The 16,950-nt window shown below is 38.0% G+C and overlaps 1 protein-coding gene across 1 annotated transcript in view; it reads left to right on the forward strand.

Annotated features, from left to right (window-relative positions):
- Window positions 1-10,037, forward strand: part of YWHAZ (tyrosine 3-monooxygenase/tryptophan 5-monooxygenase activation protein zeta) — a 34,140-nt gene extending 24,103 nt beyond the window's left edge. Inside the window, exons 3-6 of the mRNA XM_052651469.1 lie at window positions 2,347-2,470; window positions 3,212-3,375; window positions 3,458-3,553; window positions 7,860-10,037. Of these exons, the coding sequence (XP_052507429.1) occupies window positions 2,347-2,470; window positions 3,212-3,375; window positions 3,458-3,553; window positions 7,860-7,919 (444 nt within the window). The 3' untranslated portion in view covers window positions 7,920-10,037. The remainder of the gene's footprint in view (window positions 1-2,346; window positions 2,471-3,211; window positions 3,376-3,457; window positions 3,554-7,859) is intronic.
- Window positions 10,038-16,950: the final 6,913 nt, after the last annotated feature.

Genomic DNA, 16,950 nt, shown 5'->3' on the forward strand with positions numbered 1-16,950 from the left:
GTTGAAGCAGTAAAATATGAATTAGAAATACCTAGAGAACTGATTTCATGGTTAGGCTTTTACTTGTCACTTCTTTCATTTGGAGATATTCTTCGTATAATCATAAATTTACATAAATGAGCCAAAGAGCAGTTCACAATTGAGTAATACGTGGAGACTTCTTTAAATTTATATATATATATATATATATATTTTTTTTTTTTCTCATGCTGTTTAATTTAAAGTTATTTGTGAATTCTGGTTAATCGCAATACACGTTTTCTTTAGTTAGACTTCATAGCATAACCTTTAGCCTAGCCAGTCAGAAGTGGAATTGGCCCTTCCAGCTGTGGAGTGCCATAGTCTAAACCTAGACTGACTCCAAAGCCATTGTGCTGTACGGTCTCCCATAGTTGAATGAATACATTTTGTATTAAGATATAAAACTTGAAGAGGCCTGGGCGTTTAATTTTAAAAACCACTATATTAAATGGAACGCTCTTATGCTGTTGAGGCAGATCCTCAAAGACCAGCCCTAAAGTTCAGAGTGTTCATGCCTTAAAAGAGAATGATGGCGTCTAAGGGACAAGACGGCAGAAGTTTGAATTCTGCCAAGTCTTCGGTTGTGGGCATCCTCCGTCAGAGAAGGCAGTGGTGCTCCAACCCCAGAGGGTCCCTGTATTTTGAGGCTGGTTGAGGTTTCACACTGTGTGTGTGTGTGCGCGTGTGCGTGTGTCCATGGACTGTAGTCCACGAGGCTTCTCTATCCTTGAGAGTTTCCAGAGAAGAATCCTGGAGTAGGTTGCTATTTCCTACTCCAGAGGATCTTCTCCACCCAAGGATCAAACCCGCGTCTCCTGCATTTATTGGCAGGTGCATTCTTTACCGTTAGCACCACCTAGGAAGCCTTAAAACTGAATGAAGGAATGAATGACAGAACACTTTTGCAGCTGAGAGGTGTCGTGTAATAAGAATTTTGTTACCTAACCAAAGTGCTCTTCTGATTTCAGGCCAGCTAATAATCACAGGAAACATTATTTCAGGTTGAATTCTGTCACCTCCAACCTTTTCCTGTAATGCATTGCAACCTGGTCCTACTGCCAACTTGGAGCTACCCAGTTCATTTGAGTATATGTAGTTTTAAGTTGTAGGAAGGGGAGAGAAGCTAGATTAAAGCTTACTCACCCACTCACCATTTGGAACATGATAATGGGATAAACATAAAAAGTTACAGTTACTATTTAAAAGCATTTTTCAAACTGTTTGGCATATAAGGAAGTGCTGTATAGACTAAACTATTGGGCAACTATAAGAATAGAAACCAAGAATTAAATACCGTTATTCCTTGTAAAGATTGAGACTTGTTTGGGGCTAAGCCCAGTTGAAAATTGACTTTGATTTGTAGAGTATATTTAGTAGGAAGTGGAGAATTTTAAAAAAACAGTAAACATTTTGCCTAATTCTACTACTGGAATATTATCTTTCTCCTCCTTAAAAAATCACTAGTTTATTGTGCCTTAATCCCCCTAATACAGTGAAGTCAAGGTTTTCTGAAATCATTTGTAGAGTGTAATTATTAGCATGTATGGATTTAATTAGATTGTTATAGTTTTGAACAGAATTATGTAGGGTGAAGTTTTACTTGTTTGAGGTGATCGGTAAACATTTATCTTGTTAGCTGAGAATCACTTCAATGAACTAAAGGTTTACTCTTCAGATCTTTAATTCTCATATTCCTACCAGTGTCTTAATTTAGATAGGAAAAATAGAACTTTTACTTTGAACAGCTTTTTACCTTAGAAGGTATTACTTTAATTGTAGTTTTATAAATAAAGTTTTGTTCTGCTTCTTCTGTCATGGACTCTGGTAGTGTCTATTATATTAACAGTTTCTGCCTATGTCATATACCTTCATAGTCTCAAAAGGTTAATTTCTGTCTTCTTTCCATTTTAGTGTCATGACTGCCTTGAAACTGAAAAGTTTGCCAGTTTGTTAAATATATATTAATAAAACATAATAACACATGATAATAAAGTTTTGTCAACTTTCATGCTTTCACATTCATTGAAACATGCAGTCTTTATCAGCATGTAAATTAATAAGCATTATGAGGGAAAGGCCAGTATTCAAGTTAGCCTTAAATAGTAAGCTGAACACTAATTTCAAGTTTCGAGTATTGCTGTCCAAATTGCTTCTGCTTCTAAACCACAAATTTATGACCCTACTACTTTCAAAAGTAGTATTATTGGCAATGAGTGGGTATTAAAATTTTATCACTTAAGTTTGTGGTGTGTATTTTGGAAATGCAGATTCTCTGAATTTTATAAATATTTTAGTCGTCTTATGACTGTTTCTTTTCTCCCCAAGTCTCTTTTGGAAAAGTTCTTGATCCCCAACGCTTCACAAGCAGAGAGCAAAGTCTTCTATTTGAAAATGAAAGGAGACTACTATCGCTACTTGGCTGAGGTTGCAGCTGGCGATGACAAGAAAGGTATGCTGCCTTGGCCTGTTGCTGGGCGCTACAAAGTCACAGAGGCCAGAGGTGGTCTCTTCTGTTCTGTTGTTTGAAGAGCAGCAAATGGACTCTGCTCACTCTTCCTTGCTCTTTCTCCCTTTTCCTCTCTGTTTCTCTCTCTTCCCCCAGTCCCTGTCCCTTCCCTTCTTTTTTTCCTTTTTCCTGAGACTGTACAGTTGACTCTTGAAGAACAAAGATTGAGCTGCACGGATCCATTTACACAGGGATTTTTTTTTCCTGTAAATATTATACATTATACAAGGTTGGACATGAAGGGCCAGCTATAAAATTATACTCAGATTTTCAGCTGCATCAACAGTTGGTGTCCATCCCTGAGCCCCGTGTTGTTCAAGGGTCAGCTGTATACCTACTGCCTAGTAATTGGTTTCGTAAAATGTATGATTGCTCACAAGTCAATTTTATGTATAGGAATGTTTCCTCACAATTTTAAGACATAGTAATTACAACATAACTGTAGAGCAGTACAGACTAATTAAAAATTATACTGAGATGGTTACAGAGTTATTTTGTCTTGACATTGATCAGTGACTAGGGTAGGTTTCTAGCAGAAGCTTATTTTTTTAAATTTAAGGGCCAGTTTTAAAGTTGCTGCAGCTTAGTATTTCAGAATTTATTACTGGATGAGTAAAGATTTGGTTCGAGGGATGAAAACAAAGTACTTTTCATTGATACATTTTGGTGCCTTTTATTATCCAGGGATTGTGGATCAGTCACAGCAAGCATACCAAGAAGCTTTTGAAATCAGCAAAAAGGAAATGCAACCAACACATCCTATCAGACTGGGTCTGGCCCTTAACTTCTCTGTGTTCTATTATGAGATTCTGAACTCCCCTGAGAAAGCCTGCTCTCTTGCAAAGACAGTATGTATTTTTTACCTGTTACGTGGAAATTCAGTAGTCATCATTATTTGAGCACTGAATTGTGTTTTTTTTTTGGTCACAGGCATTTGATGAAGCCATTGCTGAACTTGATACATTAAGTGAAGAGTCATACAAAGACAGCACGCTAATAATGCAGTTACTGAGAGATAACTTGACAGTAAGTACCTAACAGCACTGTGAATGGTTAATTAATAATGAAGAAATTATAGGTGCATTTCTGTTTTATTGTACTTCAGATATTGTGGTTTTTACAAATTGAAGGCTTGTTGAAACTCTATTGAGCAGGGTTTTCTGCTCATCTCATGTTTCTGGGTCACATTTTGGTAATTTTCAGTGATTCAAACCCTCCAACAAAGGTTTCAGTGGCTAAAGGTTCAATTGATGATGAACTTTTGTTTAGCAACAAAGTATTTTTTAATAAGGTATGTACATGGGTTTTTTTAAACACATAATACATGCTTAATAGACTGCAGTATGGTGTCAATATAACTTTTATATGTACTGGAAACAAATTTATGTGACTCACTTAACTTTGATTTCTGCTTTGCTGCGGTGATCTAAAATTGAACTCTTAATATCTCTGAAGTATGCTTATATATGTTTTACAGACTACGACAGGAATATTTCTAATCCTTTTTTTTTGTTTTTAATGTAAGATACTATCTGCTTTAAAAACTGAAGAAAACCAACAGAAGCTGAAATATTAGACCAAGGACTAAAAATGTGCCCTTTTACTAGTTACATATTTATTAAAATTCATGTTTTTAAAATAATTTTGTAATTCATGGTTTTGGACTTTCAGTTATATAGGCCATTTTATTTTTCATTTCAATGCAAATAATTCTGTTCTTTCCATTTTAGTCACAGGAGAGTTTTGCTTTTAGTTTCAAAAGTATGCTTAAGTTATCTTTGAAGTCTGTTAAAAATGGTAACCCTAAAGTTGCCTCTGTATTCATGTAGGGCTTCTCTGGTGTGGATCAAAGCTAAGAATCCGCCTGCCAGTGCAGGAGACTTACAGGTTCGATCCCTGGAGAAGGAAATAGCAACCCACTCCATTATTCTTGCATGGGAAATAACATGGACAGAGGAGCCTGGCAGGCTGCAGTCAATGGGACTGTAAAAGAGTTGGACATGACTTAGCAACTAAACAGCAACAGTATTTATGTAGCTAGGGATAGGGCATTAATAACTTCAGTTATAAAATTTCAGATACCCTGCATAGTCTTCACATCTATTTTGTCTAGTCTCTTAGGGAAAAAAAAAAAGAATTACTGTGGCAGGTCATGATTACCCGTTTTGGTATACTGTAGACCAAGGTCCCCAATGCCTGGTCCATAAACTGGTACTGGTCTGTGGCCTGTTAAGAACTGGGCTGCACTGCAGGAGGTGAATGGTGGGTGGGCAAGTGAGTGAAGCTTCATCTGTTTTTACAGCCCCATCACTTGCATTACTGCCTTAGCTCCACTTCCTGTCAGATCAGCAGTGACTTAAATTCTCATTCAGTTCAGTTCAGTCGCTCAGTCATGTCCGACTCTTTGCAACCCCATGAACCGCAACACGCCAGGCCTCCCTGTCCATCACCAACTCCTGGAGTTTACCCAAACCCATGTCCATGGAGTTGGTGATGCCATCCAACCATCTTATCCTCTGTTGCCCCCTCTCTTGCCTTCAGTCTTTCCCAGCATCAGGGTCTTTTCAACTGAGTCAGCTCTTCACATCAGGTGGCCAAAATATTGAAATTTCAGCTTCAACATCAGTCCTTCCAATGAACACCCAGGACTGACTTCCTTTAGGAAGGCCTGGTTGGATCTCCTTGCAGTCCAAGGGACTCTCGAGAGTCTTCTTCAATACCACAGTTCAAAAACATCATTCTTCTGCACCCAGCTTTCTTTATAGTCCACCTCTCACATCCATACATGACTACTGGAAAAGTCCAACTCTCACACCCATACATGACTACTGGAAAAACCATAGCCTTGACTAGATGAACCTTTGTTGACAAAGTAATGTCTCTGATTTTTAATATGCTGTCTAGATTCTCATAGGAGCACAATACATGTAAAATACTTAAATCTTCCCCAAAACATCTCTTGCCCCTGGTCCATGGAAAAATTGTCTTCCACTAAATTGATCCTTGGTGCCAAAGAGGTTGAGGCCTGCTGCTCTAGACTGAAAAACATTAAAACCACAATGCCAGTATCACACTGAGAAAGTACAGTTAATTCCTTAATAGTGAATTTCTTGCATTCAGTTATCGCTTGTTTTTTTGTATTGTCTTTGTTGTATATTGTCTTTTTTTCTCCCCCCAATAGTTTTTTTAAACTTGCATTGAGATCCAAATAATCTACATATTGCAGGTGGTTGATACGTCAGGGTTTTCACGTTCACATAGATATTAAATTTGAAGTTACGAGGCTTGAGTGAAAAAGAGTGTTAAGTATCTGTCACGTGCCAGATAAAGAGCTAGGAGTGAAGATTATAGTTTAGTGCTACTGGTTTTTTATTAGCTTTAGGTCCGTTTCTTCTGGGGACTGTACATCATTGTATACATTTCACTTTTCTCAGCTTTATTTTATCTAGTCCATTGCCAATTTTCTGAACCAGTTTATATATTCTAGTGTTGAATGTTCTCAGCATTTTTTTGAACAATATTGTATAGTTGTTAGTTATTAAACACTGAAAGTTATTTTAGAAAGTGTAATTGAGGGCTTCCTATACACTTGGAAGGTTATTATTTTCAAGAGGGTATGGTATAGTCCATTTTAAAGAGCGAATAATTTTATGTACATTAAATGAAGTACTGCAGTTTGTTAGCTGATTTTTCATATTTTTCTGGTTTGAAATGATGAGATACTCCTAAAAGGTAGAATTTGAGACCCAATCACTACTGAATTGTATTGTCAGCACTTTTTGAGAGGGCCTGATGTGAAATATGTACTTGCAGCTGAATTTTGGTATCTGTATAGCTTGAAGAGCATGCTTGAAGAGGAGCTGAGTGAGAAGAAAACCAAGGTTCAGATTCTGATTTTATCACTATTATGTGCCTTCTCTGAGCCCTGGTCGTATCGCCTGTTACCATTATAGGGTTGATCGTCCACTCACTTACACGTCAAGCAAAGAAATTTTTTGTAGAAACTAATATTTGAGTCTGAATCCAGTTGACATACACTGTCAACACATAACCCTGGGAAGAGAAACACATTTTATCCAATTTTTCATGTTTATGTGAAAAATACGAAGATCCTTGAAAGTTAGAAGTGGAAAGATAATGTTGAAGGATAATTTTATTTTGTCTTACAAGACTCCCAGTTTAATAAAAGCAGTACAGACTTCTAGAGATCATTCAGCTAACTGTATGATTGTTCCAAGAGTCTCCTTTCCAGGCCAGAAATGTATTTGATTAGTAAAACTAATGGGTAATTTAGGGGATAGAAAAACATTAATAAGGTTCCCCTTCTTTCGTTTTCCAGTGTGAAGCAGTATAGAATTTCAAGGTCATCTTGAAATAGTCCTTCTCTAATTACCTCTAAAAATCATTTTAGGGTGGTAAGACTTAGAAAAACTGTTGATATTTGAAGCAGCTGAGATAATTTTAAAAATCATCTTTTTAACCTGATGAAGAGCTGTAATATTAATCTAAAAACCAATAGGCTTCATAGTCCTACCACTTTGAGACAGTTCAATTTTTACCTCTTGTAAGATTTGGTTCTGACCATACTGTTTTGTGTTTATATTTTGAATCAGACAGATTCACAAAAGGTGTGTTTTCCTAAACTAAAAATGTTAGTAAAGTTAAATTGTATTTTAGTCCAGACTTGCTCCTGACTCTTGAATGTCACAGAATGTGGCACTCTCTTTAGAGTGGAAGTCTAAAGCTACGAGGTGGAAGTAGTCAAGTCAGCCTTGAGCGCCTTGAGCGCGGGCGGGGGTGAGGGGTATGGTTTAGTTGCACTGAACGTGTCGCACACTGCAGCGTTTGAAGACAGGCTATAATCGGATAGCCGTTGTTGTTTAGAATTGGCATTTCTATGATTTCATCTACTTTTTCTTTACCTTCTATGACAGCCAAGAATTTCCTTAATCTGATATTGTTATTTAAAGATAACTCTGGTATGTATTTACTGTGCTGAGAGAATGATTAGGTGGGAAATGTGTTATATTCAGGTGTGTTTTTTAATTTATTAAAGTATAGGTCATTTACAATGTTGTGTTAATTTCTGCTGTATAGCAAAGTGATTCAATTACACATATATACATTCTTTTTCGTATTAACTTTCTATTATGATTTGATCACAGGATATTGGATAGTTTCCTGGAGGTGTTTTATATCCTGAGGCTGTTTTCAGTGCTGCTATTTTTTAAGCCTTCCAGTAATTGTGCTTACATTCTGGTACCTTGGCGTATATAATAAAAAATTTTCAAGCTGAAATATACTAAAAATTCTTTCTTTCTATTTTAACTAGTTGTGGACATCGGATACCCAAGGAGACGAAGCTGAAGCAGGAGAAGGAGGGGAAAATTAACCTGCCTTCCACCTTTTGTCTGCCTCATTCTAAAATTTACACAGTAGACCATTTGTCATCCATGCTGTCCCACAAATAGTTTTTTGTTTACGATTTATGACAGGTTTATGTTACTTCTATTTGAATTTCTATATTTCCCATGTGGTTTTTATGTTTAATATTAGGGGAGTAGAGCCAGTTAACATTTAGGGAGTTATCTGTTTTCATCTTGAGGTGGCCAATATGGGGATGTGGAATTTTTATACAAGTTATAAATGTTTGGCATAGTACTTTTGGTACATTGTGGCTTCATGAGGGCCAGTGTTAAAACTGCTTCCATGTCTAAGCAAAGAAAATTGCCTGCATATTGGTATGTCCTGGTGGGGAATAAAAGGGATAATTGGTTCCAATCACAGGTGTAGTTGTGGGTACTTTTTAGGTTTGGAGCATTTACAAAGCTGTAGTAGAAATGGATATCCCATGGATATTGCATGTTAAACCATGTGTTATCTGTGGAATACTCAGACTCAGTGTGCACACCGTTGACTGCAGCTACAGAAGTGTTCCTTTAGTTGTGACCCAATTTACTCTGGATAAGGACAGAAACGGTTCACATTCCATTATTTGTAAAATTACCTGCTGTTTGCTTTCATTATTTTTGCTACACTCATTTTATTTGTATTTAAATGTTTTAGGCAACCTAAGAACAAATGTACAAGTAAAGATGCAGTAAAAATGAATTGCTTGATATTCATTACTTCATGTGTATCAAGCACAGCAGTAAAACAAAAACCCATGTATTTAACTTTTTTTAGTTGTTTTTTTTTTTTTGCTTTTGTGATTTTTTTTTTTTTGATACTTGCCTAACATGCATGTGCTGTAAAAAATAGTTAACAGGGAAATAACTTGAGATGATGGCTAGCTTTGTTTAATGTCTTATGAGATTTTCATGAACAATCCAAGCATAATTGTTAAGAACACGTGTATTAAGTTCATGTAAGTGGAATAAAAGTTTTATGAATGGACTTTTCAACTACTTTCTCTACAGCTTTTCATGTAAATTAGTCTTTTGGTTCTGAAACTTCTCTAAAGAAAATTGTACATTTTTGGAAATTCATTCCTTATTCCCTCTTGGCAGCTAATGGGCTTTTACCAAGTTTGAATACAAAGTTTATCATAACAGTAAAATACTACTAAGATAACTACTACTGTTCCCAACCATGTCCTATACTCCCCCCTCCCCCTGAAAATTTTTTTCAGAGACGGGGAGTTGATTGAAAAAAGTAATGTTATTCCATTTAAAATTTTGGTATATGGCATTTTCTAACTTAGGAAGCCACAGTGTTCTTGGCCCATCATGACATTGGGTAGCATTAACTGTAAGTTTTGTGCTTCCAAATCACTTTTGTTTTTAAGAATTTCTTGGTATTCTTATAGCCTGCCTTCAGTTTTGATCCTTTCTTCTTTCTATTTGTCAGGTGCACAGGATTACCTTTTTTAGCCTCTGTCTTGTCACCAGCCATTCCTACTTGGTGGCCATGTACTTGGGGAAAAGGCCGCATGATCTTTCTGGCTCCACTCAATGTCTAAGGACACCCTGCTTCCTCTGCTTGCATCCCACAGACTCTTTCCCTCTTCCTATTCACTGCAGTGAATCTCTCCTGAGTTGATGAGATTGTGTTACCTCCCTATACACCCTACCTATCCTGAATGGTCTGTCATTGTCTTTGCCTTTAAATTCCTCCCCTTCCTCTCTTTAAATAATGATGGGGCTAAGTAATACCCAAAGCTCACCCTACCAACTATTTCCTCAGTACCTTGCAGAAAACACCAAACAAAAATGACCATTTTAAAAGAGGTGTATTTTTTTTTTCCTTCTAGAATGTAAGCTCCTCAAGAGCAGGGACAATGTTTTCTGTATGTTCTATTGTGCCTAGTACACTGTAAATGCTCAATAAATACTGATGATGGGAGGCAGTGAGTCTTGATGATAAGGGTGAGAAACTGAAATCCCAAATACTGTTTTGTTGTTTGTTTTATTATGACCTCAGATTAAATTGGGAATTAGCCCTCTGGGACAACTGTCCCAAATATTACATTCAAATAAAAGTGCAATGGAGGCCTTGGGGTCTTTCTTTCAAGGAGTAAAAGATCTCTTATGCATTTGGGACAACATGATAATGCATCTTCACTCACAGCTCTTTTCTTTTTCTGTTAATTTCTGCTGACCACCAGGCCAAGGACATGAAATCATCTTTTTGTAGCTACAGGGAATGAAGCTAGACTGAGGAGATGGATCTTATTCACATAAATTATAAATGAAATCTAAAGCTTGTCTCATTTGCCTACTTATGTTCCTCAGTCATCTGCTAAGCTAGTTTGATTCTGAAATTGTGATAAAATTTCATTAATATTAGCTTTTACTATGTTTCTGCATAGTAGTGCCCAGTAGATAAAGGAAGATTTCAACCTGAGACTTTTTTTTGCCTTGAGATCCGAATAATAAATTTTTTATAACATTTCTTAAATTGCCCCCAGTTCAGGCTTCATGTCTGTTTCTGTCAACATTCCCAGGAATGTGGAGACCTCAACAATGTTTTGTGTTTGGTGTCTGTGTAGTATTGGAGTTGTTAAATGTATATATCCACTTGAGAGCTGTGCCTCGTGAGTGGGCAGCAGTGTGATCAGTTAAAGTCTGAATTTTGCTGCCACTTTGGCCTGTGGTCCTAGCTTTTCCAGTTGGGGTGGGGGTCAAAGAGGATTAAAAGAAGGTAATGTCAAGGGGTTTAGTAACTATAGGAGTTTTCTTGTCTTCTCTAAAAATAGTCACCAATCTTGCCATGGCCCAGAGCATATTTTTAAAACTAGTTAAAGCCAGTTTGTAATCTGCAGTCAAATTATTTATTTGTGATCAGGTCTTAACTTTATTGGGCCTCCTTGGTGGCTCAGATGGTAAAGCGTCTGCCTGCAATGTGGGAGACCCGGGTTCGGTCCCTGGGTTGGGAAGATCCTCTGGAGAAGGAAATGGCAGCCCGCTCCAGTACTCTTCCTGGAGAGTTCCATGGACTGAGAAGACTGGTAGGCTACAGTCCATGGGGTTGCAAAGAGTTGGACACGACTGAGTGACTTGACTTTATTGATCGATGGTGAGAGGTTTAAAAGTCTTTAGTTGACTAAGTGCAGGTCTAAGAATTTGAGACTTCTAGTGGTGGTAGTGTCATTCTAAGTGGTTTATGTTGCCAGTAGGGGAGGGTGGCATTTTATGGATGCAGGAACATTGTAGTCTATTCCCTTAGAGGAGAGCCTGAAGTATGTGAGAACTTTAAATGGCCTTATGTGCTCAGAGAGAGACACATTCCTGTAGAAAAACAGGTCAAGAAATAAGCCAGTTTATTTTGTCACATACCATATAGGAAGTTATAGTGGAATCAAAATACTTGCAGTCTTAAAATGGTGGCTTAGACTAGGCACCTGGGAAATGGCTGGACTTGGATCCTTTCCTGAATGTGAAATTGCATCTATAAAGTACTTTTCTGTTACCTTGATGGGACTGACAGCAATCGCAGTCCTGTAAAAATACAAGAGACCTAAACATAAGATCTGCTTACTGGGTCTTCATAGGTCTTCTGTTTTTTTTTATGTTTCGGAAACTACAACATGCCTCTAAGGAAACCGATACTTTTGGTATCAAGGAATGGTATTTAAGGACCCATTACAGTGGTAGGTCTACTTTAAAGGCCTGAAAACTTAAAGTTGCTTGTGTACATCCAAGTCTGGTTATACTGCTCACCTGGTCCTCTGAAGTCTATGTCTGACTGTCAACCCCCAAGTATATCAAGGACATCTGCTGCTGACCTGTGCACCCATAGTATGTAAGAATATCCAACCATTGTGCTGGTCAAGCAAGTATGTGTGTCTTGGATGCAGAAACCAAGATATATTGAATGGATATACTTAGGCACAGCTATTATCAATCCTAGGTGATGCCACGGAGAAGGCAGTGGCACCCCACTCTAGTACTCTTGCCTGGAGAATCCCTGGGATGGGGGAGCCTGGTGGGCTGCCGTCTATGGGGTCACACAGAGTTGGACATGACTGAAGCGACTTAGCAGCAGCAGCAGGTGATGCCAGGGATTCAGTTGAGTATTTCATGTAAGTACTCATAAGTACCATAAATTTCTGAAAACCCAAACTTACTAAAAAGTAATTAGTAAAATTATTTCCAATTCAAGAACTTTAAAACCTATCAATATTTCAGTACTTATATTTTTTAATATTAGAGGTTGGTTAGGGCCAGCCACTGTTCTGAGTGTTTAAGGTGGACTTTATTTAGAGATTTTATGTCGGAGTCAGACTTGGAAAATGGATGGGACCTGATGGAGGTTACAGTCTGCACAAAGGCATCAAGACAGAACTTGAAAGACTTCCCTGCACTCAGGTGAGAAGCCCTGTGAGATTGTAGGAAGAAACAGGCTCTGCCTTCTTAACACCTGTGGCTTTTCACTTGTAATGCTTTTGATCACATCAGGGGAGCTTGTCTAAAATGCTTTCTACCAGCAGCCAGTCTCAGGGATGCTAATTTTCAGCTGTAACAACTTGGTGTCCACATTGCTGAAGTCTAGGTGGAGAGGGAATATGTAATGTTTGGGTATTTGAGAAAACAAGGGTGTGTAAAACATTTCAACAACTGCCGCTCCCCCCCCGCCCCCCAAAAGCTTCAGTCTGCAAAACAAAGTCTGCTTAGCAGATCATGTCACAACAGGTTTTTGACCTTACTGATTCTGAATTAGTTTGGGAGCAGTTAGGTTAAAACTTCTGTCAAGAGGAGAGAGGTAACACATAATTTTTATGTTTTGTTTTAATGAACGCAAGTTCTACTGGTTTTGTTAACTCTTAACATGCACAAAAATCAAATCCAGGGAGTACCCTGGCGGTCCAGTGCTCAGGACTTCACACTTGGACTGCAGAGGCTGCAGGTTCAATTGCTTGTTGGGTAAGATCGCGCAAGCCAGGCAGCAAAAATCAAACCAGAAGGATGAAAGATTTAAACGCAAACTTTGGAATGGTCATAAAATGTTTAAGTGAGTAACTTGCTGACCTTGAAGTTTGTAAGGAAAAGTCTGGTAAAGATGGACCCAGAAAACTAGAAACATTAAAGCCCAGTCAATATATGAACTTTAATATAAATTCAACTGTATAGGAATTCTTACACCTGGAAGTGGAAGGAAACAACTGAGGAAAGACTGGCCAAAAAGCGAGTATAGATAGGTAAAGAATTATAATAAAAATAGGAAAATGGGCAGATTCAGAACAGGCATTTTTATACAAGAAAAATATCTGATCATTAAATACATGAGGCTTAACAGAGAAATGCAAACCAAGACCACAATTTATCTACCATTTTACTCCATTTGACTAATAACAGTTTGAAAGTGGCCATACCAGACATTGGAGATGGTGTGGATGGAAATGTCACATACAGTATTGATTGGAGTTTAAATCACATCCCTTGGGACAACAATTTGGCATTATCTTGTAAGGTTAAACATTAATATCCCTACAGCCAAGCAATTCTCTCTCTTGAACACATCTCTTAAAAATACTTGCATGTGTGCCCTAAGAAATTGAAATAGAGTATTCAGAGCTAAACTATTGGAAAAAAAACCTGGAGACGATCCAAACGTTCATTGAAAGGAAATGGATAAATATTTTCCCGATGAGATAGTCTTCATTCATGAAAGTAAGTCAACTATGGTCCTGTCAATAACATGGTTGAATTTTAATAACATTGAGAAAACAGCCTCAGTAAACTACATAGTGAATGTGAAGTCGCTCAGTCATGCCTGACTCTTAGCGACCCCATGGACTGCAGCCTACCAGGCTCCTCCATCCTTGGGATTTTCCAGGCAAGAGCACTGGAGTGGGTTGCCATTGCCTTCTCCGAGTAAACTACATAATACAGTACAATATAAAGTTCAAAACAGCAGATCTTTTGCCTAGGCAAACAAGTGATAAAACTTTCTGTACCAAGGACTCGTATGACGAGTACAAAATGTAGAAGAGGTTAACTATGGAGAGGGATGGGCTAGGATGGGAAGACAAGGTGAACACGTCACTGGTTGTCTGCTTGGGAGCAGGGCAGTGGGTTCATAAACACTCAAGAGATCCATTCAAGAAGAGCGGTGAAACAAGGATTATGATTAACCCAGTTCTGGGCATTGAAAGTCAAAGGAAAGGAACTAAATGGAAACAAAGTACAGAGGGCCAATAAACTAGTCAAAAGCTTGCTTGAATGGTAAAATGATTGGCAGTTTTAAAAATACGGAAAACAGCAAGATTCGTGAAGCTGTCAATACTTAAAAATCGCCACCCCGTGCATTACACCCTAAAACTCCCATCCTTTCCATTTAATTGTGCAGGAGCAGGAAGCAAGAACCAGAGCTTTGGCCGGAAGAACAACTGAGCCGGTAAAAAAGTATGTTAGGAAACACTGAAACAAGTGAGAAATGAAGGGTCTCTCAACATGAAAGAGGAACATGTTCAGGAACTTTTGATAGCACATTCTGGGTCTATCCTGAAGAATTTTTGGGGTCTGAAGAATTTTGTCATACCAGCCAAACCACTTCAGCGAATTCAGCCTGAGTTTCCTCACTCCTTAATATTTAGAGGAAACATGTTGCATTCAGGCCTAAGTCACTGAGGCATCTCCTTTCGTACCTTATGTGTAGCCAATTCTTAAATTTTCCAATATTTTTTCATCTCGTGGTTTCTTCAGGAGTTCTTAATCGGTGTCTGTAGGGAAAGTCTATTGAGTTTAAAGTACAAAATCTACTTTTTTATGATCTGTACACAGAAGTACTTAGGTCAAATAGAAATACAGCTGTTGGTCCTTTGTTTTCTTTCCCAAGATTTGCAAGATAGATATCCAGGTAATCATTTTTAGAGACTTTAGTCCGCACTTGATCTTGATCAAAGTTGAAGAGCCAGAAAAATTGAAAAAGACAGTTTCTTCAGAGAAAGCTTTAAAGTGCTAGGCCTGTCCCTCCACCACCACCTGCCTGCTTGGGGGAAGGAAGGAGGGGGCATTTCAAAAACTTCTGGAATCTACTGTGTGATGCTCTGTGAAGCTAGGTTCACTGGGAATTCTCGAGTCGAGACAATGTCTAGCTGGTGATGCTGATAGCAGATGGGGAGCAGTAATGGCATTTGAAATGGTTTGCTCTCAGGATTTCTGAAGACAGAACGTGGACATGCTTCCAGGAGGCCAGGATCAAGACCAGGAACTTGGTCTAAAAGTGTTGCCTGGCTGAAGGGCAGAGCAGCAGCAGCTGATGGTGAGAGAGCTCAAGATTTAATCTGTGACTGGTCTCCAAAGAATCAACGGATGGCTAGGAAAGTTGGCTTTTAATATGTCATGGTCAGGGGAGGGCAATGCTCATTCTTTGGTTCTTGTCCTGTGAGAGCTGCCGCCTCCTAATGCAACCCCGTTGGAGCCAGCGCAGCTGGCCGCCGAAGGAGGAGTGGGCCAGGTGAGGATATGGAAAACGAAGCTACCCACCCATCCCTCCATCAGTGCACCGTGAAGGAAAGAAACTAACAGGATGTGCAATTAGAGCTTCATCTCCACTTTTAAAACAGTCTCAGCTCAGTGAAAAATGACAAGGGTGAGACTGCAAAAGAGTGGAAGGGTTAGCACTTTAAGAGCTTGAGTGAAAGAGCCATCTGAAAGAAACTGGAAAAAACGGTTTTTGATATGACTAAGAGGGTGAAAGAGAATAGAAACCAAAATGAAGAAAATAAGGAAGACACTGAAAAAAACTGACTAGGTAATTGAATAATAATTGAATAATCTGGCAGGTAATCTAAAAAAACTCAGCTCAGTAAACTGAGAAAACATGTTCCTACTTGATTATTTTTTCTTTCAAGGAACAAGCAAAAACACCAGTGAGGAATTTTACTTTTCCCAGAAAATAAAATCTTTCTGTCTAATGACACAAAACAGCAACTACTTTTTCCTGAGAATAAAGCCTTATAATCAGTCTTTTATTAAGAAAAAACATATATTAATATAGTCCGTGTATCTTACTTTTAAAACTTTGATTAATATAGTGTGTGTATCTTACTTTTAAAACAGTTAGCAAAATTTGAGAGTGTCCTCTCATCAAAGAAATAGGATCAACGTTGTGGAACTTTAGGTGATTTAGAGTTAAAAACCTTTTTTGATTGCATATTCTTAAGAGTAGCAAACATGAAATAGTCTTCTGTAAAATTTTCGAATTAGAGAAAAGTTGTAAAAATAATAAGAATTTTTATGTACCTTTCGTCTAGGCTTTCCAAATGTCAATATATTGCCATATTTTTCTCCCTAAGTAATTTTTCTGAATCATTTGAGAGTAAATTTGAGCGCTGATGCCTCTTTACCAGTGTATGCTTGAGTGTTTATTTGAAAAGAGAAAAGACAGTCGCAGGAATTCCCTGGCAGTCCAATGGTTAGGACTCTACGCTTTCACTGCAGGGGGCGCCTGGATTCAATCCCTGGTCAGGGGTCTTAAGATCCTGAAAGCCACTACACAGCCAAAACAAAAGAAAATAAGATAATCTTATATAAAACTATATAATTATCAAAACCAGAAAATTTACACCTGTGATACTATAATCTACAGACCTTATTCAAATCTGCCTGTTCTGCTAATGACCTTCGTGGCAGAAGAAAGGAACTTCTTTTCTGGGTCTAAGATCCAATCCAGGATCTTAGTTACATCTCTTTAGTTTCCTTTAACCTGAAACAGTTTCTTGGTTTTTGTTTTCACGGCATGTTTTCAGAGTACAGACCAATTGATTTGTATGTCTCTCTTCTAGATTGTGTACTTTATTTTTCCCTGATGTTTTCTCATTAGTTCCAGGTTGTGCCCTTTTTTCAAAGAGTTGCATTGAAATGACCTGGGGTCCTTAGGGTATCGTAACAGGAGGCATGTGATATCCCCACCCCATTACTGATGCTGTTAAAGAAAAAAAAATCTCTCTTAAGAAAGTAGAGGGCACATTATTTACT

The sequence above is a fragment of the Budorcas taxicolor genome, chromosome 14, assembly GCF_023091745.1.
Source record: "Budorcas taxicolor isolate Tak-1 chromosome 14, Takin1.1, whole genome shotgun sequence".
Taxonomy (NCBI): Eukaryota; Metazoa; Chordata; class Mammalia; order Artiodactyla; family Bovidae; genus Budorcas; species Budorcas taxicolor.